Source organism: Equus przewalskii, chromosome 9 (genome assembly GCF_037783145.1).
Source record: "Equus przewalskii isolate Varuska chromosome 9, EquPr2, whole genome shotgun sequence".
Classification (NCBI taxonomy): Eukaryota; Metazoa; Chordata; class Mammalia; order Perissodactyla; family Equidae; genus Equus; species Equus przewalskii.
In genome coordinates this window covers 50241944-50259748 of record NC_091839.1, presented here as the reverse complement: position 1 = coordinate 50259748, position 17805 = coordinate 50241944, and the positions used below count along the sequence as shown (strand labels likewise).

At 37.7% G+C, this 17805-nt stretch overlaps 1 protein-coding gene across 1 annotated transcript; it reads right to left on the bottom strand.

Moving 5' to 3' along the window:
* Nucleotides 1-3149: 3149 nt before the first annotated feature.
* LOC103550513 (thiosulfate sulfurtransferase like domain containing 3) lies at nucleotides 3150-14286 on the bottom strand. Its single transcript, XM_008519421.2, has 4 exons — nucleotides 14105-14286; nucleotides 7456-7629; nucleotides 7199-7358; nucleotides 3150-5854 (listed from the first exon to the last, which is right to left on the bottom strand). The coding sequence occupies exons 1-4, from the start codon at nucleotides 14175-14177 to the stop codon at nucleotides 5782-5784; spliced, it is 480 nt and encodes a 159-aa protein (XP_008517643.1). The 5' UTR covers nucleotides 14178-14286; the 3' UTR covers nucleotides 3150-5781.
* Between the last annotated feature and the right edge of the window lie 3519 nt (nucleotides 14287-17805).

Sequence of the window (17805 nt, the reverse complement as noted above, 5' to 3'; positions counted from 1 at the left end):
CTTGCATTATAATTCCATTGGACAGTGCTGTTGTAAGGCATAAGGAAAATGTGAGACCCGTGTTCTGTTCTCCCTACCTCTCATTTCTGCTCCTTAGAGCAACTTTTAGTCATTTCTCTGCTTTGTGTTACTTCCACATTTCCAAGTAACAAGCTTATAATTCTAGCTTTTATGGAGCACTTACTATGTGACATGTAAGTTCTAGGCTCTCCACATTATGAAGGCATTTAATTCTCAGAACAATCATTTTAGAGATGAGGAAACCCAAGAACAGAAAGTTAAGTAACTTATGCAATCATAGGTCAAGTAATTAGCAAGAGCTTCGATTCGATTCTAATTCTTAAAACCTTGGCAGCTGGGCTCATTCTCTTAAACATTTCACCAATCTACCTCCTCTGCTTACCCTCCAGTTTGTTTTTTCTTTACTGTTTCTTTTGAACTTTTTTCAATTGTAAATATTATCTATCAACCTCCTACTATGATAGTTTTGTGGTTAAGATTTGGTACTCTCACCGCTGAAGCCTGAGTTCCCAGTCAGGGAACCACACTACTCATCTGTCATTTGCCATACTCTGTGTTGCTGTGACATGAAAGCTATGTTGCCAGTATTTCAAATACCAGCAGGGTCACCCATGGTGGACAGGTTTGCACAGAGCTTCCAGACTAAGACAGACAAGGAAGAAGAACCTGGCCACCCACTTCTGAAAAAACTGCCCATGAAAACCCATGAAAGCAATGGAGCATTCGTCTGATCTAGCATTTGCCAGAAGATGATGGGATGGTGAAAAAAAGACCAGGCAGGGTTCCGCTCTCTTTGTTGTACACAGGGTGGCTAGGAGTCAGAATCCACTCAGTGACACTAACAAACTTCCTACTATGGAAGATGGAGATTTCACTTTCTCACAAATCTACCCCTATTCTCCCATGACCTCCCAACCTGGTTGGACTACTACTCTTATCATCCTCATGATTGTATAACTTTTGTTGAATTCATATTCAATATATATTAAGTATGCATAGATAGTGTTGTGTTCTGTAGAATACTATGGTTACATTTCCTTTCTGAATATTTTTGTCTTTCAGAACGTAGTAATTGCCTTGGTTGTAATTTGCTCAATTTACTTTGAGTTTTTATTAATCTATCACCAGAATCATTTGTATTTATTCATTTATTCCACAAATCACTCACAGGGAGACATTATTCCTTGAGTCCATCATCTTTTTGTTTAGGCATCAGGATATGGAGGATATACTTCTTTTTCTTTGCTTATTTATGCCTTTGTTTTAATGGAGTATATCCTCTAGTAGCTTCTTGTGAAAAGGTGTATTGGAGGTTCCTTTTTCTTTTAAGTAGCACCTTGTTCTTGTTTGAGAGTGCAATGTGTTTTCATCATTCTAAGGATATTAATTTAGGTTTTTTGGTTGTTTTAAAGTTTTCTTTGCTTCCTGCATTAACACTATCTCCTTGGTGTTCCTTTTTTCTGTTTGGTTTGGTTATAGTCTTTCAAGTTAGAATCTTGCTTTAATTGCTTCAGGATCCTTCATATTTGAGAGGCACAGAGAAAGCTAATTGGAAGGTCTCTGTGCTTGGGTAGGACTCTTCAGTGGTGGACTTCATTAGGGGAAGTAAGCAACAAAACTTCATTAGGCATCCCTCCTACCCCCAATCCTATTCTGAAGCTTTTTCTTTGGGATAGGTCAGTTTTTCTAGAGAGAAATCTTCCAGCTTTCTGTCTAAGGTGGTGTGAACTGGGCTGTCAGAGTTCTTGGAGACAAGTGAGGTCAGGGGGCGGGTATCTTGTTGTTCAGAGTTTCACTTTATCTTTCTGTTTTAAGTAAGAGATCTCACTGCCATTCCTGCCCCCAGATAGTTTAGCTGGAAGTTTCACTTGCCTTCTTTACCCATTAATGTTAAATGAGTGCAAATAGCAACCAAAATATCAACTGCCTATAGGCAAGTAATTATATGGTACTGATTCACACAGTAATAAAAACAGCATAATATAAATGTTTGACATGCATTATCGGATTTAATCTTCAAAACCGTACTATGAGGCAGAACTATTATTATCCCCAGGTGGATGCTCTTCAGCTAGATTCTACCGTAATAATAATTTATTAAAATTTCTCTCCTTTTTCCTTTTCCCTCCTTAGCCTTGCTCCTGGAGAAACTTGTAGCATTGAAAAGAGGTGGTGACAACATTACATTTTTGCATTAATAAATTGCTGTCCTTTTAGACACTGAAAAATAATTTTTACTGGATGGTGGGAGAAACATTCAATTTCCATTTATTTTTAATAATACGAGTTTCTCACAGGTTAGCTGCTGATCCTACCTCTGTCCAGTATTTTTTATGGAATATACTTACTGGCTAGCAAAAGGGTACATTATCACAGAGTCCAAGGGATCTCACTGAGATCATAAGGCAGGTAAGAAGGACCATGTAAATAACGAAACCTGGGACACTCGGATTAATCCAGAATTCAGGCTCTCCTCTGTTGCCACTTTTTCTAGGACATCTTCTATTCCATTATGAAAATAATCTATAGTACATACAGTATTTAGAAATGTAATCTGGCTATTCTACATTTCTAAAACTTGATCTACCCTTGAATTATCAGAGTAAAAGTGATACTCTCCCATGATTGAAATAAAGCAGCCACTTGTTAAGTGATGTAGTAAATCGTATGCTATATTTTTACATTTTGAGGCATCTGTTACAGACCTTAGTAATGGTTTTACTCTTAAGAGTTTTATTGTAAAAGTCAATGCAATTTAAGATAGATAATTTGTTAAATTTTAGAATAACAAAATCATCTTTATAAGTTTGATCTAATATAGAAAATATTCTAATTAATTTACTAACCCTTTGCTGCTTCAAAAAGATGTAAATGAAGTTATATTTGGGTAAATAGGATACATTATTTATCATAAGGTTGTTTCTTTAAAAAAGTATCAGGAATCCAAAGGTATTATAATTGTAGAATCTGGTTTAAGTGTCTGCAAGTGGGGATATTAAGTTCTTATCCCATATATGCAAAAGGTAAAAATAATAAGTGTTTGTTTATCCACCAAACATGCTAAATAAAATGTTAATATTATTGTAAAGCCTCCAGTATTCTCGCCCCACAAAGGAAACCATTCTGAATTTGGTATTTATTATTCTCATAATTTATTTATAGTGTAATGTACATAAATATGTACTCTTATACTATATATGTACATATATAAATAAACTGAATTATTTTGCATGTCGTACCATATATGTTTCTGTAATTTTTTTCTCTAGACATTGTGAGTTATCCATGTTAATATGTGCACCTCAGTTTTTTTGTTTTTATTAATCCTTCTCATCAGCTGTGTCTAATCTGCTCTTAAACCCATCTACCGTCTACTAGGTTAATTTCAGTTATTGTTTTTGTTTGTTTGTTTTTTGGTTTTGGTGAGGAAGATTGGCCCTGAGCTAAATCTGTGCCAGTCTTTGTGGGACGCTGCCACAGCATGGCCTGATGAGCAGTGTATAGGTCTGTGCCTGGGATCCAAACCTGTGAACCCTGGGCCAATGAAGCAGAGCGTGCACACCCAACCACCATGCCACCAGGCCAGCCTCTGGTTATTGTATTTTTAAATTTTAGAAATTCTATTTGATACGTTTTGGTAGTTTCTATTCCTCTAATAAATTTTTCCACTTTGTCATCTAAGTTATTGAATATATAAATCAAAATTATTTTAAACTATGTCTGAAAACTCCAATATGTAGATCTGTGGATCTGCTTCTATTGTGTTTTCTTTATTCTCTTATTTTTCAGTAATGAGGTCCCATTTACTGCTATTTCTAGTGATTTTTTATAGAATTCTGAACATTATATATGAAAAACTGTAGGGATAATTTGTGGCTGTGGCTCAGAGTTCTGCAAACCATGCCCCATGGGCCAAATCCTGCCTACCACTGTTTTTGCCTGGCCTTTCAGCTATGAATGTTTGCTATATTTTTAAATGGTTGAAAAATAAAAGGATATTTTGCAACACATGAAACTTACATAAAATTTAAACCTAAGTGGCCATAAATGGTTTTATTGGAACGCAGCCACCATTCATTTGTTCACATGTTGTCTCTGGCTGCGTTTGTGCAACAGTAGTAGAGTTGAGTAGTTGCAACAGAGACCTTATGGCCCACAAACCTCAAGTATTTACTATTGCCAACCCCTGCTCTAGCTAGATAATGGGATCTTTCTCCAAGAAATGATGTACTTCTGGTAGGCCCTCAGAGTGTGAGAAAGATCACCTTAATTCATTCAGACGTTTAGTTGATTCAAAGCTGGTCTTATATGTTTATAAGGGTTGGTCAATTTCTGGTTCACCTCTACTCAGAGTATAGCTTTTCAGGGGGTCCAACTAAAAGCCTGGTGTGTTTACCCAGGCTCCTTACCCAGGCTGCTGTTCCTTGATGGGCCTAGTACTTCGGTGTGGGCCCACTCTCTACAGTTTCCATCTCTGTGAGATTGTAGCTCCTCAAATCCTCACTGCCTTAGTATATTTGCCCTGGTAATCCTTGTTTATATAAATATATAAACAAAATCTGCTTAAAGGCATGACAGAATTACTCAGGCAGCAAGGATTTGAAGAGCCATGGTCTCAGGGAGGAGGAAAGCCTCAGAGGATGAACCAACATTGAAAAGTGTGTGTGTGTGTAATATGTGTGTATATTTTCCAGCTTTTCTAGTTCTTGTAGGGAGTTTGCTCTGCTAGAAACTAGACTGACATTATCAGAAATGGGAGTTCAAGATGATCCCATCACGTCCCTATGCCAAATTCTCCAGTGGCTTAATATATCACTTAGGACAAATCAAGTCCTTGTAGTTACTTGCTAGGCCTTATATGATCCGAACAACTAACGTTAAGTGACACTAAAATCAGATGGGTCTGAAGAGGCAGACGGAAGAAAGCACAGATTTGTTTTACCATCAGTGCACTAACAAGTGTAGGACTTAACATTACAAGGAAATATATTCATGCTAGTGGGAGTCATTTACATTTAACTTTTTTTCTATTTTAATTGTTCTTTAATTGAGATAAATTATAGAAAAATGTATATTTTTGTGTTCAATGAATTTTGATAAATGTATATACCTATGTACTAATACCTCAGTCAACATATAGAGCATTTCCATCACCCTAGAAATTTACTTCTTGCCTTTTCCAGTTAATTTCCTTCCCTCCACAGAAGCAACCACTGTTCTGATTTCTACCCCCATACATCATATTAGTTTTTAAAATTGCAAATTATATCACTCCCCTTCTGGTCACAACACTACCATAAGTCTTTGGATGCTGTTAATGTATTTTCATTGTTCATATTTCACCTACTTTTCTGGATCCCAGATTCTTGGTGTTTTAAGGTCAAGTCTGTTAATCTACTGGTAGCTCTTCGATGAATAGAAGCTGTCCTAATACAAATGGTCACACGTTATGATTAGGTAATACAAGCAACCTGGTCTTTTGGAATACTATTGAACTATACTAAACTATTTAAAAATTAGAATATCAGCCCTTATATTTCCATGGCAAGTCACATACATTATTTCAATCCTCAATAGCCTTTGGAAGTAGGCAGGGAGAAATCTACAGTTGAGAAAAAGATTCAACAATTAATCGACTTATACACAATCCCCTTCCCAGTAGCCAATGCTAGGTGCCAGGGCTAGATTTTTATTCTTTTGCTCATTCCACTATAATAGGCTGCATGTACACAAGGAAGGAGCCAGCTTGTATTCCAAAATTCAATTTCTTTCTTTCTTCTCTGAACATTCATAGGTTGCCCATTCCTTCCATCCTCCAGCATAGTGTTGAGCACTGAAAACATAAATCAAATAGTTAGTACTATAGATATTTTCTCCTGCTTTATAACACAAGGTTGATAGGAACTTCAGAGATAAGAACTGTAGAGGTTTAGAGATGCAATGGCTACTCACCATACTATTTAGACTTTAAGCCTATTTAAAAGATTGTGTTACATTTGAGTAGGATGAAAAGGTAGAGGCTCTTAGTCTCGCTATCCTGCCATTACTAACATGGTAATTAGAAGAAATTTTTCAGTAGACTAATAAAAATGTAATACAATAGTCCCCCCTGATCCACAGTTTTGCTTTCTGTGGTTTCAGCTACCTGTAGTCAACTGTGATCCAAAAATATTAAATGGAAAATTGCAGAAATAATTCATAAGTTTTAAACTGTGAGCCATTCTGAATAGGGTGATGAAATCTTGCGCTGTCCCACCCAGGTCATCAGTGATCCCTTTGTCCAGCGTGTCCACGCTGTAAACGCTACCTGCCTGTTAGAAACTTAGTAGCCGTCTAGGTTATCAAATCGACTGTCATGATATCACAGTGCTTGTGTTCAAGTAACCCTTTTTTAAATTTTAATATAATAATGTAACCCTTTATTTTAATAATGGCCCCAAGCACAAGAGTAGTGATGCTGGCAATTCGGATAGGCCAAAGAGAAGCCATAAAGTACTTCCTTTAAGTGAAAAGGTGAAAGTTCTTGACTTAATAGAGAAATAAAAAGTCATATGCTGAGGCTGCTAAGATCTGCAGTAAGAATGAATCTTCTATCTGTGAAACTGTGAAGAAGGAAAGAGAAATTCATGCTAGTTTTGCTGTTGCACCTCAAACTACAAAAGTTAATGGCCACAGTGTGTGATAAGTGCTTAGTTGAGATGGAAAAGGCACTAAATTTGTGCGTGGAAGACAGGAACAGAAGATGGGTTCCAACTGACAGTAATGTGTTGTGCCAGGAAGCACTGAGCCCATACAAAGACTTCAGCAAGGGGTCCCCTGAAACGAGTCCACACCAAGCTGCTTATTGCAAGTAAGGGATGGATACACAGATTCAGGAATAGTTTTGCACTGAAAGATGCCACATTCACATATCTTTTATTACAGTATATTGTTATAACTGTTCAATTTTCCTATTAGTTATTGTTAATCACTTACTGTACCTAATTTATAAATTAAATTTTATCATAGGTATGTATGCATAGGAAATAAACAGTATATATAGGGCTCAGTACCATCCAGTTTTAGACATACACTGGGGGTCTCGGAACATATCCCCTGCGGATAAGGGGGGACTGCAGTACCTATGAAACATTGCGATACACATTCTTGAAGCCATTTTTATCCTTCATCTACGCACCTGCTAAAGCCCAGAGATATTGCTGTGTCCAGAGCCTTCTTGCTTCTCACTCCAGCTACACACGAAAACACTAGCCTGTCCGATCTGGACGGCTTTGCTTCGTTGTACTTCTCGTGGAAGGCTTTTGGGTTCATCTGGAGAGCTTCACTTACCTCAGCCACTGAAAGAAATGTTAAGAATTTCAATTAAACTTTATACAGTAAATTTTATTGAATAGATTTTTTTTAATGAATCAGTTTAAGACATGTGTCACTTACATGGTATATTGACAGACCCGGGGATTTTTCCATACTCAAGAATTTCCCATTTCTCTCTAACATCAATTAACATAATGCTTTTGGAATTCAACCGGTTTTTAAGTTCCTCGTAAGTGACATCTTCAGAAACAGCAGTACAAAAATTGTGGCAGCTTCCTTTTATTGACTTGACACCTGGAAAGAATAAAATAATTTAGGCATCTTCAAAATGCCAAATGGGCAGGCCGGCAGCACCGGGCAAGGAATGCAGCACCAAATTTATATAAAATCTAAGTTGCAGATGCCCAGTTCAGTCTGCTCCGTGCTTTTTTTCCTCTACCCATCTTTTCCACCTCATTTGCTAGTCAGAGGTGTTCTCACCCCTTGCTGTGTGTCCGTGTTCTCATAACATCGTTCTCCTTACTGGCACCAGAACACTTCAAAATGACATCGCTATCAATATCTGGAAAAGGTGGGTCAAAGGAAATTTTCCCCTGGTTCCAGCCAGCTAACTATAATTGACCTTTTTTTTTGACTTTGTGCCAGTGTCATATTCTACTCTCTCCAAGCCCCTTAATTGGAGGAAGCTTGTAAGTATACATTCAGCATTTGGTAACAGAATTGTGCAAATAATTTGTAAATCTTACCCTACTCCGAGTTACAATATAAAGAAAATTTTAATTTCATTTCCCCTTGCAAGAGAAGATAATAAGCCATGTTAGATGTAAGGACCTTACATCTGAAACTACCCTTGTAAGTCTTTTTTCTTTTGAGGAAGATGAGCCCTGAGCTAACATCTGCCACCAATCCTCCTCTTTTTGCTGAGGAAGACAGGCCCTAAGCTAACATCCGTGCCCATCTTCCTCTGCTTTATATGTGGAATGCCCACCACAGCACGGCTTGACAAGCGGTGCGTACAGGCACATGTGCGCACCTGGGATCCGAACCGGCGGACCCAGGGCCACCCAAGTGGAACGGCCGCACTTAACCGCTGAGCCACCAGGCTGGCCCCCGCCCTTATAAGTCCTTAATGGCACTGTTTCTATCTCTATTAAATAATTGAAAACATAATATGGTACTGGATAATAACTCATAAAATAAAATAAATCCACGAGTCCATACTGATGTAAGGATATAATCGAGTAAATAAATAAGTGGGAAGAAGGCATTATTTCAATTGATAAATGTAGAAGAAATGATGGAAACAAAATTATCATTAAGGAAACACCCCAGTAATAACTGTTGCAGGCAAGGACTATTGGTAGCTGCTAGATTTAGGGGGTGAAAATATGATGAGACACGGAATAGTATCTCCCCACCAGATACTTACTAATTACTAACTATCCAATGGAGTGGCAAGTGCTGCCAGCTTGAACCACTTGGAAAAAGATGGAAAACTGACTTTAGATGAGAAGCCTTTACTAAACATCCATTAAAGTTCTACCTGTTGTGAATCCAAAAAATAAAAAAATAACCAATCATTTAAGATCACTTCAGTAGCAATAAGATATGTTGACAACATGTACCCTCTAATATGATGCACTGAGCACAACAGTACTTCCCTAGCATTCTTGCCAAAAAGCATACCCTGAATCTAATCAGAAGATATGCTCACTCAATCTCTAAAATAACCAGCACTCTTAAAAGTGTCAAGGTCATGAAAGACAAAGACTGTGGAACTGTCACAGATTGAAGCAGACTAAAGAGACACGACAAGTGAATACAATGTAGGATCCTGGATTGGATGTAGGACTATAAAAGCCATCAGTGGGAAAACTGGTGAAATTTAAATAAGGTCTGTGGATTAGTTACTAGTGTTATATCAATATTAATTTCCTGGTTTCAATAATTATACCATGTAAGATGTTGACATTAGGGGAAGTTGGGTAAGTAAGAATAAAGGGAACAACATTTGCTTTTGCAACTTTCCTGTAGGTCTAAAATTATATTTTAAAAATTGAAAAAAACCTGAAAAGATTTTAAAAATAAAAGCAAAACCAAGTTATTAATGTTCGTATTTCACAACAAAATGACCACTATGATAATGCTTCAAAATTTGTTTAAAATATTAAATATATTATAAAGTGAAATTGGTTTAAACCGTGTAAAACTGGTATAGGAAAAGATTTATGGGACCACAATATACCATCCATGAGAATTCAGTATGTGGTAACAGTGATATTTCAGATTAATGGGGAAATTATATTTTATTCAATAAATATGTAGGGCAACAGCTTGCCATCAGGAAGAAACTTTAAGCAGATTATTACCTCATTCCTTACATGTAAATAAATTTAAATTTAAACCTAAAAGTTAATAACTTAAAATAATAGAAAACAAGAGCAGATTATTTAAATTTGGGGATGAGAAGGCCATTCTAAACACAATACAAAAACTCAGAAGTCATAAAGATTTGACCTCATTAAAAATACTAAATTTATATATGGGAAAACCACAGTGAACAATCAGAAAACAAGTGGCAGGCAGGAAGAAGATATTTGTAAAATAGAAACAACAAAAGATGAGTATCAATAAAATAGAGCTCATACAAATAAATAGGAAAAGGACAAAAATCTCAATAGAATAATGGTCAAAACAAGAACAGGGAATCGACATTAGAAATACAAATGGCCAATAAAATGTGAAAAGACGTCCAATGCCCAATCTCACCACTTATTAAGGAAATGCAAGATTTAAACAAAACTTTAGAATTTTGTCAGATTTGTAAATATTAAAAGGATTGATAATATTGGTGAGGATATGAGAACATTGGTACTCACACATTATTAGGAGTGCGTAATGTTAAAACCTTTTGAAAGGGAAATTTAGCAGTAGTAACTTTTTAAGTATGTATATCTTTTTTACCTCACAATTTTAGGAATTATCCTACAGGAGTATTAGCATGAATACATACAAATGTATACATGTATAAATACATTATTTGGCAGCAGTCTCTGTAATATTGAAAAATGGAAATTAGCTGGAAGCTTATCAGTAAGGGAATGGTTATATTACAAGTGGTACATTTATACAATGGAATATTATTTAATGTAAGTTGTCCAAAATATAGTATTAAATTTAAAAAAATTATTGGAGAACACTGTGTATAAGCCAGACATTCCCAAACTTTCTTGGTTCACGATGCCTTTAATGTCTTAGTAAATTTTTTGCAGTGCCCATAGGCCAAAATAAATGCCTAGCGGTTCCATTTATTAAGCAGTTAAGAAAAGCCAAAAGTAAGTTCGAAAAAACATATCTTCTTGTAAAAACCATACACTTTAATATTTTCATTTGTCTTTCTCACTGAAAGCAAAAATGAACATGTACCTATAATAGTTTAAAAATACAGGTTTCCCAGGCATTCCACTCTATGGTATGTACCCCCAAAAAATTGAAAACAGGGACTCAACCAGATTCTTGTACACCGATGCTCATAGCAGCATTATTCACAATAGCCAAAAGGTGGTAACAACCTGAGTGTTCATCAAGAGAGGAATGGATACACAAAATGTGGCATATACATACAATGGGATATTATTCAGTCATACAAAGGGATGAAGTTCAGACACATACTACAACATGAAATTACAACACTGAAAACATTATGCTAAGTGAAATAATCCAGACACAAATGGACAAATATATTATGATTCCACTTATGTGAAATGTCTAGAATAGATACATTCACAGAAACAGAAAGTAGGGTAGAGGTTACCAGTGGTTGGAGGGAGGCGGGATGGGGAGTTATTGCTTAATGAGTACGGAGCTTCTGTTGGGGTGATGAGAATTTTTGAAATAGATAGTGGTGATGGTTGCACAACATTGTGAATATAATTAATGCCAGTGAATTATACACTCAAAACTGGTTAAAATGGTGAATTTTATGTTATACATATTTTACCACAATAAATAAATTTAAAAAATAATACAGGCTTCCTCTTCCTCTTCAGATTTTGAAAGTTGGTGCATTTTTGTCTACAACATTAGATCTTAAAACACCTGGAATCAAATTATTTCTCATTCAACTAGCTGTTTTGTGAATTCCCAGAAAATAAAGGGCCAGCAGCTGAATTTCACACTTGTTGCTGTTCCACATTGTTAGCAATAGGGACACTACGGTAACTTGAAAAATTAGGTTAAACTCAAGACTGTGGCACTTAGCCATTGGGAAACACAATCACAGCATGTAAGCTGTGTAACTGAATCAAAGATAGCTAAGGTTTTCTTGCATAGTGGACTCATATCAAACTGACTTTTAACCTTCTCTAATTCAGTTATACTCCTCTTGGGGTAGGGAGAGAACACGGTGTGTGATCCATCAGTGAAGACTAGATTTCCAGCCTTTCCCCTGAGCAAAAACCTGAAGCAAGTATGTTCCCTTAATGAGTCAGCTCTCCCAAGCCTCTTAGTGTATGAGCCTCTACTCCTCGCTCATTTTTCATTTAAAGCAATAGTGCATTTTTTTGTACAACATGGCCTCCATGCACTTGTAAATCAGCCACTTCTCAATCAAAGAAACTCTGATCTGTTCCCACACTGAAGAAAAACTGGCTGTTTTTATTGAGAGATGATGTGTGGTTCTCTGGGGCAATTTTCATGAGTCATGCAGACTATGCCTGATTTTCGGCTTTTTGAACCTAATCTTTGAACAAACTCCAATTTTGCTCTTTCCAACTGGTGAATCTAGCCTCACCTGGGTACTCCCTTCAGCCTACATTACAGGGTAGAGTCCAAGCTCCTTAGTATGTAAATAATGCCCTTCATTCCACCTTACCCGGTAACTTACCAAACCTTCTCCTCCGTCACATTCCTCCGCTGCCCCAATTACTCTACCCTCCAGCCTGATCAAAAGTATGCATGTGCTCAAACTACATTTTTATGGTTGAAACAGCAGAAATTTCAGAGTCAGATAAACCAGGTTCAAATCCTGGCTGCCCACTTAGTGCTGCAACCCTGGGCAGATCACTCGAACTCTCTGGGACTTAAGTTTCTTATTTGTAAAATGGGAATAATGTTATTTAACCTTTAAAGTTGCTGTGAGGTTTAAATAATCCATACAGTACAATGAATAAATATTTATTTCTGCCTTTCCGTCATGATTTATGCACACCATTCCTTCTAGAAGGAATATCTTTCTCTCTCCTTTCTACCTGGCACATTCTTACTCTCCTTTAAGACCCAGTTAAATGTCACTTGTCACCCCTTTGATTCAACAATTCCACTTCCAGGTATCTATTCTAGTAAAATACTTGTACAAACACACAAAGAGGCATGTACCATGATAATTATGGAAGAACTTTTTTTATAGGAGCAAAAAATCGGAAACCAAAATATCCATCAATAGGGGACTGTCTAAATAAACTGTAGACACCCATATTATGGAATGTATGCAGTGGTTAAAAGCGTTAAAAATGCTGCCATGGAAAGCCTCTGAATACCTAAGGGAGAAAAAATTACAGTAAAGTGTGCACAGTAGGTCACATTATATACATATGATTTATAATATAAATTTATATTATATATATAACATACAGATTATATATGTAGTATTTTTATGTCTACATTTCTTTCTGTATACTCATGGAAAATTGTTTAGAAGGATGTGTACCAAACCACATCCAGGGAGGAGAGCGGCATGGGGAGGGTGTATAAAGAGGGACTTACACTGTGCTTCATTGTTTGTTTTAATGTAATGAGAATATAATCATGTATTACTGGTAGACCTTTTTAAATGAAAAAGGCACCTTTTCTCTAACATTTTCTGCAACTCAGGTAGAGCCAGTTCTTTCCACTGCAGTCTCACTCGACTGGGCTGTCTGTGGTGATTATTTCCTTTGTGTCTGTCTCCCCCCAAAATGGTTGAGCGAACTGCAGCGGCTGTATCCCCACAAGAGGCCTGGCAGATTAGATGCTCAAGAAATGACTGTAGTATAAAGGAAAAACCAATTTGCATTGGTTAAGATGTGCATAGAAAAGCACATCTTAAACTACAGAGTATGTACCAACAGTTAAAACGGAATAAAAACTGGAAGAAGTGGTGCAGAGTGTTACGCCCGGGCCCATGTCCACGCACCCAAAAATAAAAGTTGTTGCTAAAGGAGAGGCAGCACGTAAAGCAAAGAGAAGGGACTGAGACCTGCTCTGAGTTCTAGATCTAATGCTTCCACTAACCACCTTCACTTCTCTGGCTTCTGCTTCCGTCTGTAAAGTCAGGGGCGGTACTTTTCTGGCTCTAACGTTGTAATTCTACGTGACTGCTCCGTCAAGCTATGAGCCATGCTCTCTCGTCGGTGACATGTGTAACTCACAAGCCTGGGCTACTCATTGTGGCTCTCCCAGGCCGGAACTGGCCATCTGGCTCGTTTTTCCGAGTCCCGAATTGACCTTCATGGCTCAGTCAAGCATCAATACCCTTATACAAGCCTTCCCACGCGAGCTCCCATGAGCAATGTTTACCTCTCTCCCTGCGTCCCCGAGGGCAGCCCCAGACCCCAGTAGTTTGGGATCTGCAGGAACAAGAACTGCAAATAGGTGTTACAACCCCACGTACCAAGAGTAATGGATCTGACTCTTAAGTGGAAGCCTAAAGAATCGAGCAACCCCAATGCCATCCCTTCCCCGGTGTTCCAGGTTAGGTGCTCTTCCTTTCCCCAGGGACCACCGAGCTCACCCCAGAGCGCAGAGTCGGCGGACCCGAGGATCGCCCAGCGCGCACTCCACAGCAGCAGCCGCAGCGGCACCATCGCCAGCTAGCTCGCGCCCGTCGGCCACTGACCACTTCCTCCTCCGGCCCGTCTTCCTCCTCCTCCGGCCGCCGGGCCAGCCGCGCCGGGCTCTTGAGCGCCCTCCAGCCAGGCGCCGGCCGGACCGGGTAGTGCCACAAGGCGGAATCGCTGACCAAAAGGAGCCCTGCTTCATAGCAAAATCATTTGGAAAGAAACTAAGGGCTGGGCTTGCCTTTTTGGTTTTATTATTTTTTCATGGAGAGACAAAGTTTAAAAGTGGAAAGTAGAATATATACCAAATACAATATTTAAAGATTTAAAGTAAATACATTTCTCTAATTTACTTTATAAGAGGATTCTCAGATTGGATTAAGGCAAACTACATGGACGTTTTTCTGACTTGCTCTTAACTTCAGTAGCTGGTTCAGTTGATGTCAGCATTAAGATAATCTCGTGCTTTCATCTTTTCTCCTCAACTTGATATTTGTGTATACGATGATAGCTTTGTCAGGGTTAGGTCCAACTATTTTATAAAATATGTTGGATTCCAATTGCTACTGTAACAAATTACCACAAATTTAGTGGTTTAAAACAGTACAAGTTTATTATGTACAGTTCTGTAGGTCAGAAGTCTCACTTGGCTAGAATTAAGGTGTCAGCAAGCCTGTGTTCCTTTTGAAGGCTCTATGGGAGAATTTCTTTACTTACCTTTTGCGTCTACTAGAGGCTGCCTGCATTCCTTGGCTAGCGGCCGTTTTCCCCATCTTCAGAGCGAGCAGTTTAGTATCTTGAAAGCTTTCTCCAACTCTGACTTCTGCTTCTGTTGTCATATCTCCTTCTCTTTCTCTGACCCTTCCATCTTCCTTTTATAAGGACTTTTGTGGCTACATTGGGACCGCTCGGATAATTCAGGATAATCTCTCTATCTTAAGATCCTTAATTTAATCATATCTGCAAAGTCCTTTTGCCATGTAAGGTATCATATTCCCAGGTTCTGAGAATTAGAACATCTTTTTTGGAGGGCATTATTCAGCCTACCACATAAAGTTTCTTATTACCTTGTTTTTAATTTATTCTTGACTTAGTTCCCAAGTATAATGAAAGCTGTATTCAACCACATATTGATTCACAGTGAAAAATTAAAAATTAATTTCTAAATGGCATTATTAAAGTATGTGTCCAAGGAAAAATTTCATTAAGCAGTTTTCCATAATTTAATAAAATCACTTCAGATTTCCATATCAATGACATTACTTACAACTGTTTTTCCAAATCATGTGGAGCTTAACCACATCTCTGTGTAATTTCTTTTGTAGATTAACTTTGAACTAAGATGTCATTATATATTGTAGATTCCTGTAGTCTCCATGGCATCCCCAAACTGTTCAGAATATGCCTCATGAACCACAGGTAGTATGGACACTCATATGCAGACAACATACTTAGCCTCAATGAATCACATTTAATCTGATTTACACTTTTGCAAGAGCGTGTGTTACTAAACAATTCTTTTTCCAATGTTCATGACTAAGTGCTTGAGAGATATGTTTCTGTGGGATTTTTCCTTTTTCTGAAAAGACGACTGTGTCCTCCCATACCTAGCACAATGCCAAACTTGGTTAATTTGAGAGTCCTTAGAGCAAAAAAGACCTTGTCGAAAGAGAGTCTTCATCACTGCTCCTTGGACAAGCGTCCAAGTTCTTCCTTCAGAGAGAGTCAGCAAGGCTTACAGTGGGACCAAAGGGAGAGAAATAGTTTAACTCCTCTGGGGAAGTTCTACTAGTGCTGAGTTGATAGGAATCATTAATTCTCAAACAACTCATTTTATTTTTTGCCATAATGCCAGTGAAAGGCAATTGGAAAGAGGAGACCTATCCCATTTCTTTCTAAATCCACTTTAAGCCCCCAGATATTAGAGAAATCAAATGAAGAATTAGGAAATATATTGCCTTTCATGCAACTTTTTTTCAAAAGACTTTCTATCAAAATTTAAAATGAATGTCTGTTGACTCGGCATTTCCACTGGTAATAGTCCATCTGCTGAAAATATTTGCACAGGTACGCAGAGATAAATGCCACACAAACAGGGGACTGATTGGGAAAAAAGGATACATCCATTCACGCCAGTCCTAAACAACTAGTGAAGAGAATGAGGCTAAGGTGGAGATATGTCCAAGGCGTACGAAGCAAAAAAATCAAGCTATAGAATAGAATGTAGACTGTAATCTAATCTGTGTTCCCTTTTAGCAAAACGTAATCATATGAGAATATGGTACAAATTCATATTGCGTGTGCAAAGAAAAAAGACATGCAAACTTGAGCAAATCTAAATAACTTGCATACTAAGTTGTATTGCAGTAAAAGGTTTTTTTTTTTAAATGTATCACATATTGGAATCCAATTTATGGTAAAAAAAAAAAAAGGAGAGGATTGAATTAGAATATGGAAATTTAGGTTCTCTTCCTCATAAAAAAAAATTTAGGAACCATGCAAACTACCATACAATGCTGAAATTTTTCTTGAAAATGACAAAATTCCGGCGCTATCTTCATTTCCAGCAGATGTACCCTTAGCATGAACAAAATCTCCAGAGATGGCAATGTCCATTGCAAAACCTGGCTTAAGTTAGGGAAAACTGTCTAGCACTAAGTTTTTATTTCTGATATTCTTCAAATTTTTTATCTTTTCACTTAATTGAAAGTAAAATTTACTATTTGATGGATTCTTCAAAGGAAGGAAATAATTTTTAAATGGTATCCAGTATGTATATTTTTAATATTATTTAATGTTTAATGTTTAATATTATTGCAAAAACATTTGACAAAATATCAAATGAAAATACAAATTTGCTTACGATCAGCTGTGTATATATTTCAAATAATGCTAAATGTCTTAATTTTACCATCATTGTTCTGCCAGGAAATGTATGGAATACTTTGCTAAGCTGTAGGCTATATATATATCTCTTTTAAATTTTTATCCTGTATTTTTTAAGATACACTGTTTACTGTAAAAGTAATTGATATCTTTTGACTCGTAATCCAGGGGTCTATCCATAGGGTCACACCTGTCCGCTGGCTGAAGAGTTGTGAAACATCGCACCACTTGCAGCGCTTATCCGTAACTAGTGTTGCTTGCGATCTCATCAAACAAAATATTCTCAAATCAACTGCTTTCACTGAACATTTGCAACGTGAAGACCAGTTTAACAGATAATTGAGCTTCGAAGAGGTATAGGTGTAGGTCAAGAAATTTCCTATCTAGTAAGGAAGTGAGAACGACAAGTAAGACAACAGTATTGAAAAAATGAAAGGTAATACATGATGAACACCAGATGTGACTTTATTGAGTGTGGGGAAAGGGAGGAAAGTGGGAAGCTGTCCCGCCAGGCGCCCAGCAACAAGTGGGACTTAATCTCGACTCTGGGAAGACCTGAGCTGCGCACTCCAGGCCACTCCTCGGATCCAATTTGGAGTCCATTGCTATCATTCTAACACGAGCAGGGGCCTATCCAGATCTGCCAAAGTAGATAACGCAGGCGCGCCGCGGGCCGGCCCCGCCCCGTCCACGCCCCACTCCCAGGAGCGCGGCCCCGCGGGGGGTGGTCCTGAACCCGCCAGGACTTGGGGGCGGGCCACGAGGCCCC